This window comes from Neltuma alba, unplaced genomic scaffold, assembly GCF_004799145.2.
Source record: "Neltuma alba isolate B1F8T4 unplaced genomic scaffold, ASM479914v2 tig00011033_pilon, whole genome shotgun sequence".
Lineage (NCBI taxonomy): Eukaryota > Viridiplantae > Streptophyta > Magnoliopsida > Fabales > Fabaceae > Neltuma > Neltuma alba.
Genome location: NW_021635784.1, coordinates 159,795 through 170,713, shown reverse-complemented (window position 1 = coordinate 170,713; position 10,919 = coordinate 159,795). Strand labels below are relative to the sequence as shown.

At 32.9% G+C, this 10,919-nt stretch overlaps 1 protein-coding gene across 2 annotated transcripts; it reads left to right on the top strand.

Annotated features, from left to right (window-relative positions):
- The first annotated feature begins 2,094 nt into the window (after positions 1-2,094).
- Positions 2,095-9,719, top strand: LOC114760881 (RNA-binding protein 24-B). 2 transcript variants are annotated; one of them, XM_028950185.1, is made up of 6 exons: positions 2,095-2,771; positions 3,016-3,148; positions 4,297-4,435; positions 5,438-5,471; positions 7,423-7,708; positions 8,229-9,719. In XM_028950185.1, the coding sequence occupies exons 1-6, from the start codon at positions 2,589-2,591 to the stop codon at positions 8,270-8,272; spliced, it is 819 nt and encodes a 272-aa protein (XP_028806018.1). In that variant the 5' UTR covers positions 2,095-2,588; the 3' UTR covers positions 8,273-9,719. The 2 variants fall into 2 exon arrangements, with proteins under 2 accessions (XP_028806018.1, XP_028806019.1); XM_028950186.1 differs by having other exon boundaries at positions 8,209-9,719.
- The last annotated feature ends 1,200 nt before the right edge of the window (positions 9,720-10,919 follow it).

Sequence of the window (10,919 nt, the reverse complement as noted above, 5' to 3'; positions counted from 1 at the left end):
GGTTCTGTTTACTGTTTTAAAAGTTAGACCAGATATTGAACTAGAAAAACTAGCGATCCACGATTCTTATGTATAATAGGTTAGAATAGGGCCGGGGTTGAACCGATGCAACATAATTAAATAAAATTTTAATAAAAATAATTATAACATAATATATATAAAAAATAAATTTACAATAATCTAATTGTCAACATAACAACACCACAATGTAAAATGTTAGTGAAATACTCCTCTGATTCTATTTATAAGTCACTTTCAACATGTTTCACATAGACCAAGAAAAATCTTAAACTTCATTAATTTTCATTTCAAATTCAACAACATTTCAACTTTATCCCTATTTAATATATATTATACCTTATGTAAATAAAATGAACATAATAATAAATGAAAGGTAAAATTGTACATCTATATAAAAAATTTCTCTTAGTGCCCTATAAATAGGACTAAAAAATATCTTTTCTCTCTGCCCTATAAATAGGACCAGAGGAGTAACATCATAGAGCTCTACAGATGGTCTGGAAATCCCACTCCAATTGCCATTATAAAGCATCTCTAATCATTTTGCTAAAACCAGAGAGATGGTTAAGTCATTAAATTTGCTTTAAAATATTTCCCCCCTAATTTTTCCTTATTTAAAAATCATGAATTACACATTGAAAAGTGAAAAAAGGGTGCATCAAATTTTAAATACGGGCACTCTTAAAAAAATGTAATTATTAATATCTCACTTAATGACTTGTAATAATGACTAACTCATTCTTTCTGGAAAAAAATCCCTTATAATAGAAATCAGAGTGGCATATTAGGTACTTTCTTGGAAGGGTAAATTTTGTATAAGTTCTTTCAAAAAATTTGTCAACCCAAAAAACCGTCCAATTTTTTAAAAAAATTGTTCCAATTTCTGGTCTAATTCTAGGTTTTGACTCAAGGTCGACAAGAATCCGATCCAACTCAACCATAAAAACAATTTTATTGTCCAAAATGAGTTGTTAGCAAGTTTTATCGAGATTCAGCCCAAATTGCTAGAAAGTCATAACCCATTGACTTCTTATAAATTTAAATATGCATATATATATATATAGATATATATCTGTGTGTGTGTAGTTATTTACAGATAATAGATTATACGAAAATATGTCACTATGTACTCCAATCAAATATTTTAATACATCATCCACATTATGGTAATATATATTTAAGGAACCAAACTGACATATGAAAGGTATATAAAACTTTCAATAATCAAAATGTAAGTCTAAAATTTAAGACGAAAATCCAAAACGCAGAAAAAATTATGGAAAGAGGCTAAGAGATTAGATTACAAGATTTTGGTAGCATGTCCGAGAGGAGGGGTGTGTGTGTGTGTGCTCATTTAACTTTCTACAAAAAAAATAAATTTTATAATATTTATGTTAGGTTTCATCTCTTTCTAACACAAGCCACACTTATGAAATGGTGATTTAAAATTTCTCATTTTAAAATTTTTATTTGTTATATTACCTCTTATCATTAACATAAGATTTAGTTTACAGTCCAGCAGAGGTAATACATAGATTTATTATTTTTATTATTAGCTAATCCTTATTTAGGGAGAAGTAAAGTGTGCCTTCAAATGGTTCTTTTTTATCTTTTATTTTTTGAAAAATGTTATCCTCCCCTCTCCTAGCTGTAATTATTAAAATAGTATATAAATATTTTGCAGGATTTAGATAAACAAGTCATCCGCCTAAACGCATGCCGTGTTCCTTCCTCTGACAGAGACTCTCAAGAGGGAGGGGGGAGAGAGAGAGTGACCACGGAAATTTGCGCGTGGGATTGGAACTTGCCCCACATGGAACCCCCCAAACATCTCATGATATCTGCCAAAGGAAATCATCTGCGCGTGTATCCCACGCTCCATGATTGAACGTGGGGGAAGTTGCGATTCAAATAATGCAAGCAGGTGGGGCTGTCTTCTATATAATTCATGTCGGAGCCCCTTTCCTCTTTTTCCCATTTCCCCTTCTCTCTTATCGCCTTTTCCTTTCTCTCTCTTCTCTCTCTGTTTCCCTCCTAATTTTCTCTCTCATTCCCTCTCTTTCTTTCCCTCTTTTATTTTTTGATCTCTGACCTAATTCTCTCTCTACTCTCTACTCTACTCTCCAACCCCTCTCTCTTGATCTCGTTCATTCATCAATATCAACTCCCTCTACACCACCCCCACCCCCCATCCTTTCTCCTCAGAACCAGAGACTTCAAGATCCCTCTAAATCTTGTGGGTCTTTCTCTCTCCCCCTCTCTTCTGCCTCACACCCAAGTAGATCTGTCTCCATACTCACAACTCACTCACAACACTCTTTCTCTCCGACACACACACACACACTCTCACACACAGGAGTAGTTTTGCCAATTGCCATATAGCTGACAACTACTCTAATTAGAGAGCATAAACAAAGATCATCGTCAGTCATCTTCATCGATAGATCGTTCATCTCAGAGACCAGAAGCGCAGAGGAAGAAGAAGAAGATCAGTGTCTTGTGTTCTAGGGTTATCAGACAAAGTAGTATTGTGTGTGATCGTAGAAGAAAAGATTAAGGTTGAAGAGATGACTCCGGCGAATCTGGCAGGCCAGTTTGGTGACACAACATACACAAAGGTCTTTGTAGGAGGCTTGGCTTGGGAGACTCAGAAGGAAACTATGAAGAAATATTTTGAGCAGTTTGGTGAGATCTTGGAGGCCGTCGTCATCACTGACAAAGCTACTGGCAAATCTAAAGGCTATGGATTCGTACGCCTCCTCCTCCTCCTCGTCCTTCTTTCTCTTCAATTTTCATTCACATTATCACATGATCTCAAGTTGTTAGTAATATAATGAGGTTTGGCTCACTTAATGTCCGGATGACCTAGCTAAATTAATGATCAATAAGGAAAAACAAGTGATATTGTTCATAGTTCAATTTGATTATTTATTATCTTCTTCTATTGTGGTGGTGGTGATGATGATGATGAAGAAGAAGGTATTTCCATTTCAGGTAACTTTTCGGGAACCAGAAGCCGCCATGAGAGCTTGTGTGGATGCTGCTCCAGTGATAGATGGCAGAAGGGCTAACTGCAACCTGGCTTCTTTGGGTGTCCAGAGATCCAAGCCATCAACCCCAAAGCACGGTCTGTGTGTGTGTGTGTGTGTGTATGTATATATATCATTTGTTCTCTCTCTCCCCCCCCCCCCCCAATATGCATATCAATGAGTAGTTTTCCAGGGTCTCTAATCATCTGAGTTTGATATGATGGATAAGATCTGAGGCATAAAGCTTTATAAATTCCTCTTATTCAGTTCATCACTGTTCAAAAGATGCTTTCATTCTTCTCGCTCCATTATTCTTGTTCATAGCCAGTTTCATGGATATTCCTTCGCCCCCCCCCCCAACCATACATATATAAACTAAGGCATATATAGCAGCTTCTTGTTGTATTTGAATTGAGTGACTAAGATCAGAATAGATAGATCTAAATCTGAATATATATGGATGATGATCGCTGTCAAAAGTATTGTGCGGTAAGAATGGAAGACAGAAACAAAGCTGTCCTTGTTCCTACTACTGAGTTTGATTAATATGAATGAATATTCCTTTCTTTCCAGAGTGGAAAGTTCCATTCTGTTATCTGCATGTGCATTTATTCCTTTCTCATTTGCTGATTCTCTCATTTTTCACTAACTGATGACATTTCACACGACACACTTCTGTCTTGTTTCATAAAGATTCTCATCAAACTCATCAGACTAATCCCACTCCTCCATATATTGGCATATTTCATTTGCTTGTGCCAACTTGCATTCTTTAGTGTACATAGAACAACGCATCACAGCTGTTTAATCACCTTTTAATTTAAAAGGTTAAGTTAAAGTCAACATTATTCATGATTATATTTTGTCTTTACTAAATTTGAAGGTTAAATCACCTAACCCAGTTAAACAACATGAATATCTATGCTACTCAGACACACTCACATACATCTCATTGTTTTCCCTCTTTAATATATATACATGAGAGACTTGAAGCAAATTTATATGCTAATGGACAAAACAACATTGTATCTTGTCCCGTGGCGTTCTTAGGATTTGGATTCTCCCCATATTCATTTGTTGTTGACAGAGCACAAAAATAATATTATATTGTACTATTTATGTAGCAGATTCTAATTAAGATTTGTTGTTTTCTTATCTCGGAATCTATAGCGTGAATATATATATTCATTTTAGTGAATGTAGAGAAAATAAGCTAATTAAAGAGTGAAATTGATATAATTTGCAGGAGGAGGAGGCAGGAACTTCAGGGTGATGGGTTCGTTTCAGACAGGGTTTGGAGGAGCAGGATCGACTTTTCCTTCTGCAGCGGCAGCAACACTTCCTCATTATGCTCTCCAGCAAGGAACACCCTATAATGTTTATGGGTAAGCCATATATCTCACACATATATATATATATATATATATCAATTAATGCATGCTACTGTATGTGTATGTATACTTCACTACGGTTTCTCTTTCCACTCTCTCTCTCTTCTGGTCTTCCCTGTGAGTCACGTGAGTGTACTGAGATCAATGGGGAATGGCACGTGCATTGACAACTCATAGATGCACAATCAAACCACACACTCACAACAACACATTGTGTGTTATTATTACAAGTTGTGTGTTAGGCTTTATCACTAACACAAGCATGCTATATTGCTAGCTAGCTCATTTCTATATTTTATATATATATTCTTTTTATCATAGAATCAACCTCCACATGATTGTTACAGCTTTTGTTTTGTGCTCTCTCTCTCTCTCTCTCTCTCTCTCACTCTCACACACACACACACACAAGGACAAAGAAAAGTGGAACAGACCCATGTGTAAGTGTTGAAGAGGGTAGTGTGTAGGCTAACTTTGGTGCATGAAATCATTAACAGTTAAATGACAAGGAAACCTCAACACCAAGTTCAATCATTTGGAGCATGAGAAAAACCCCAGAAAAACAATCTCATTGGTTATATAAATATATATATGTTGCTATTTTATTTTATTTTCTAAAGTAGAAAACTATTATTTATGATTACCATCTTCTAGGGTTTATTGACAGGTTGTTCGGCATAATAAGTCCGATGCACCTTTTCCCCCTTTTTTTTAATTTTTAAATTTCATCAATTTCTGTGAATTTCACTTTATCTGCCCTACTATATCTCTACTCTATAATATATATGAGGGTATTAAAGAGAATTTCTGAAGAAGGCGGGATACATGAGATGGAATGGAATGAAAAAGAGCATTATATTTAATGAAAAGGTTTAATTAACAGATAATCAAACGCTAATTGTCTGATTTTGTATGTTTTATTTTTTCAATTAACTTCAATATTTTATGTGCTTAACGAAATGTTTAATTCTTTTTTATGTTGATAATTATTTTCAGGTACTCTCCATACTCACCAGATTACACTTACCCGGTTTGTACCTATCTATCTTCCTCCTCTCCTCTCTAATTTATTCTTCTTTAATAATAATAATAATAATAATAATAATAATAATAATAATAATAATAATAATAATAATAATCATCTCTTTACTAGTTTTTTGTCTGCTTCGTAGCTTTTTATAACTTAGGATGCGTTTTTAAAAACATACCTTTTACGAGACAACAGCTTTTGAATTCTCTTCAAAAACGCTTTTCACTGTGTATTACTGTTTCTTTCTTTCTCTTTTCCACATCTCCAGACAATTGTAGTCCTCAATTCTCAATCAATCAATTATCTTGTCCGATTTATGCTAAAACTCTTTTTCTTTGGACTTCTAAAAAATTTTAAAAATGAAAATATTACTTTCAATTTTAATAAAATTAAAACAAATAATAGTTAGTAATAAAAATCAAACTGAAATATGAAATCAAGCTGCAAATAAAAGGTATAAATTACTTTAAACATGCACTAGATCGAGTAATGCAAAGTATTTACTTTTTAAAATTTTAATTTAATTTAATTTATTTGTAACCCAAAATAAACGTCATTAACCAAAAAAGGTATATCAAAGATATTTTAATATAATCATTTAAATAAAATTTTACTTCATCATGATAACTTGTTTTTTTTTTATCTCAATACAAATTTTTTGATATTTTATAATAAAATTAAATGCATACTTTAAGCTCCTTGCAGGTTATGCTAGTTATGATTGATGTTAAATAGCGAGATTTTTCTAGGATGCAAGTATTGTATATATTGAAATTAATATATTTTAACTATAAATGCTAGCTAGTACGTACAATAATGGGCATAATATCAAATCCATGAAAACTTCAACAACTTGTACCTTGTCCTTCCCTTCCTACATAAAACTTCATTATTGTACCCTCAGTAGCGTTTGTGTTTGGATAATACTATTGAAAGTGATTGTCTCAAAACAATAATAAATCATACTCCTCTAATAACATATATAAGACATCTTTTAGAAAGTAAATATATTTGACAGTTTTAAGAGGTATTAAATATTATATACATATATATATATATACTTATATTTAGCAAAGATAGTGCGTGACACCGAGAGAGAGTAGGATTCAATTTAACATTGGGTTTAATGTAGTAAATAAACATCATATTATAAATCATTTGAATTTTATAATAAATTGAATAATTTTAAATGTTGTCATTAATATATGATTAGAAATAATTTATATTTAAGTTTAGTGGTAGTGTGAATCAACTGAGGAAAAAAATACTAAAGTAGTCAAATCCGTTCTTATATGTACTATTTCCCTTTTTCTTCAAAGCAGCGATGCTTGTGGTCCATTATCCCAATTTCACTTTCCCTCTTTTCCAGTTCAAGTTGGGTTCCGTGCTTTAAATAATATTCTTAATTAATTCTTAACCATCTCTCATTTTCCTTCATGTGGTCCAATGCTCCCGTATATTCCTTTATATTTGCTTTCATATGTGTTAATCTATATTTGTTTTGGTTTAATGTATGACATAAACAATAGTTTGTAGCAAAAAAAAAATTTCGAAAAAAATTTTCTCAAAAGAGATTAAGTTTATATAAACCTGTGTAACTACTAGTTTCAAAAAGTATTCACAATTTTTTCTTAAAAATGGAAGATTTCTTCATTTTGTAGTATCTCAAATGAGATGTGCAATTACTTTTTTTTTTTAAAAAACTTTTGGACATACTTGTCTAAGTTTTAAAAATAAAAATATATTATTTAAATGACTAACAAAGGTTTATGAAATTTATTGTTAAAAATTAAAAATAAAAGGAAATTTCTTATAATTTTAAATAAACTTAAAAAAGAATATAATTAACGTTTTATTTACTATTTTCACGTAATGTATTATGTATATTATTTGGCAATACACTATATACATATATATATTAGTATTTAATATAAATAACAATTGCATGCAGGGCTACTATAGTGTTTATGGAGGAGCGACCCAGTACCCACTGTATGGAACTGGACCAGGAGGCATGATGACCGGTGGTGCGGCGGCAGCCACCACCATGTACCCATATCTGCAGTTCGGAGAAGGGAGCGGCAGCGGTGTAACTGGCGGCTACACTTCCGGTCAGGGCTACGGTGTCTACTACCCACCGCAGCTCTTTCAGTACTCTCCCATTACTTCATCTGCTGGCTACGCTCAGCACTATGGTCCACCTATGTCTCTTGCGCCTTCGCCTGCTTTGCAATCAGGTTTGTACTCATGCTCACCACTTTGCTATATTAATTTCATTATAATCATAATAAGACATGTATTTTTAAGGACACATTAATCAACAGGGCATTATAGTATAGTTCACATGAATTTTGAATTAGGTACTCAGTTTTTTTTTTTTTTTGGAATCCTTATTGTTTGATCTGGTGGTTTTAATTTATAGACCTTAAAAAATTTAATAAAATTTATAGAGGAAATGGATGTGCATTAATTAAATCAGTGTGTTAAATATAATGGAAGAAATTCCATAAAATTTATGGAATTTATATATTAAAATTAATGGGTTTTACTTTCAAGGATGAATGCTAATAACATATCAGACTATAAGGACCCAATTCAAACAAAATAAATTATAGAGGCCTGATTCAAAATCAAGATAAAATATAAGAATATGTGGATTGATTTCCAAAATGAGGGTCATTTTCCCATCAAATTGTTTCAAGTATGAATTATAATGAGACACTGACTTCTTTGACAGTGTGTTTTGCTGTGCCGCAGGCGTGAAGATGGCTCTTCAAGCTCCCCCAATTCCTCATCGTTAGAGAGACTCATCATCATCAAAATATAATTTTCTCATCATCAGAAACTTCCCATCATCAGTTAATTGCTTCTTGAAGTTTCCATCATCAGAAAAACCTTTAGCCTAACCATGGTGCTTCCTCTTTCTCGCTCACGCACTCTTTCTTCACTAACACACCATAAAAAGTCCATCAATGGAATTCATGGGCTTTTTTTTCACACACCACAAACAGTTCTGGCTCCCCATAGGAGCTAAATCTGTAAGTTCGCTTCATTTTTGAAGAGTCTCATGCATTTGCATATCTTTTTCTCAGTTTAGGGTTCTTCAGGACAAGAACCCTGACATGTAAATTCATCATCATTGTCATCATCATCTTCACCAGCTCAGGCTATGTTGGAAATAGCCACGTTGGGAATAGAAATTAGGACAAAACTTGTTAGCCCTCAGGAAAGGGCTAACCAGTGAAAGTTTTTCAAGGAAAAAGGAATTGTAAATGATCAAGATCAGTAATCACAGAGAATCTCAATTTAGGACAGTTAAGAGAAAAAAAATAGTAAATTAATCCCTCCAAATATTGCTTAGATCTCACCCTCTTGGGACGAAGGGGAAGGTTTTAGCAATCATGGGCAACGGATGTCCAAAGTTTTTTGTATGGTAACATCTAGGGTTTAGGGTTAGGGTTAGGGTTTTTAATTAGTATAATATGGATTAATATTAGGTCTCAAGTCATGAAGATCATGTCTTTATAAATGCTTTACCAACTTTAAATTTTCAATTTTCACACGGTGGTAAAGGGTTTAACCAAACCAATAAGTCATCTTGTTTCTCATCCCTTTGGGTAAGGGAACTGGGAAAATATTAATCTCTTATCAGTACTAATTAACATTTGTTCAGTTTCTTTTGTAAAAATTCATTGTGCCTAAACTATGGGAGTTTAGGTCCAATTTTCACTAATCCTTAGGAGGGACAGTGTTTTTTAGGGTTTTTGGTAGTATATATCATCATCATCTTGAGAAAACAGCATCAATAATGGATGTTTGTTGATCTCAGAAGCACTTTGCATGAAACCCTAGGGAGGTATTTTGATTCCCTTTAGGGTTCTTCACTCACTCACTCACTGCTCACTCACTCACCAACCATGGTTAGGACTTAGGTTTATGTCATGTTCTGATCTCTCTCTCTCTCTCTTCCTCCACTCATCCCTCTCTCTATCACTTTCTGTTACTTTCACGTCATTAGAGATGGACCTCTTGATACTTCTTATTAATTATATGCTTAAGTCTATGATTTGGATTGTAATTAGGATTAATGTTATGGAGGAAGAGATTGTCAAGATGCATATTTCTCATCCATGCATTATGCGTGTTTTGGTTGAGAATATGGATTTAATTTGCTGCTACTTATTTTACTACATGTTTTTAATTTCAGACTATATCTATATCTCTTCATCATGCATGCTTTCTTCTTTCCAGCTAATTTCGTATTTGGATTAATTATTAGGAGCATGCATGTTTCGTCCATACCTTGTTATTTTGGTTTTTGGTTTTGAATCTTCATTCTAAGTTAAAAATTGTATAATTATCGAGGTGACATTTTTAAGATTGATATTATTTTGCATTCTACAAAAGAATCTAGAGCCAGTTTCAACCAATCTCTACCTAAAGAAGAAAAAAACAATAATCAAGTTGATTCTTGAAGCAAGGTTTCAACTACCTTCTTAGAGAGCGTTGGTTGGAATATTTCCTTTGCTTTCGCTTCAAGAAAAATAATTACTTTGCAACTACTATAAGATGTGTATATTTCCACATGATGAAATCGATATATCATTGTCTTCGATCAGTGTTATTTTGTTTATAGAAATTATGTAGTATATACAATATTTTTGGTAATTAGTATTACTAGTAACAAATAGTTAAATGATTGAGAGTGTTATATTTCTTACTTTGATGTTTGGGACAACAAAAATTATGAATTTATGTTTGATATACTACTTTTGACTCTTAATAAAAGAGTTAGTTAACTAATTTGAATATATAAAAAAATTAGTTAGGTTAGTTATTTGTAATAAATAGGTGTTATCTTCCCTAAAATACCCTTATTAATTATGTGTATTAGCTAGAACAACCTTTTGATAAAACTTTTAACATGTGCAACTACTACAATGATTATTTTAGGATAAATGGATAAATATGAGAGATTAAGTGGATTGGGGTCTTGTATTTGGAACCAAATTAAATGTCAAGCTAGCTCTTATATTAAAGATTAGATGTGGTATAACTTTTGTTCGAGTGTCACTTTTAATTCTCCTTTAGAGTACATGCACTACAAAAAAAAAAAAAAGAGACTTTTGGCGGCAACTTCAACTTTCAGTGGTGACATTAGAAAGTCGCCACTGAAAGTATGACTTTCGGTGGTGACAAAATGTCACCGTTGAAAGATGACTTTCAGTAGCGATTTTTTTAGTTGCTGCTGAAAGTCTCATTGGAAGTATCTTTCAGCAGTGACACAAAAAGTCACCATTGAATGAGAGACCTTCAGTGAGGACATTTTTCTGTCACTACTAAATGTCTTTAGAGGACATAAATTTAGCGATGACATTTTTTTTTCACCGCTAAGAAGCATACTTTCAACGATGACTTTCTAGGGTCGTCGCTAAAAGTTGACTTTTA

What these genes read in the sequence shown, in the direction of transcription:
- LOC114760881 (XM_028950185.1), top strand. Translation starts at nt 2,589, where the DNA reads ATGACTCCGGCGAATCTGGCAGGCCAGTTTGGTGACACAACATACACA. An exon ending in AATCTAAAGGCTATGGATTC is followed by an intron (nt 2,772 to 3,015) that starts GTACGCCTCCTC and finishes TTTCCATTTCAG; the next exon opens with GTAACTTTTCGGGAACCAGA. An exon ending in ACACCCTATAATGTTTATGG is followed by an intron (nt 4,436 to 5,437) that starts GTAAGCCATATA and finishes AATTATTTTCAG; the next exon opens with GTACTCTCCATACTCACCAG.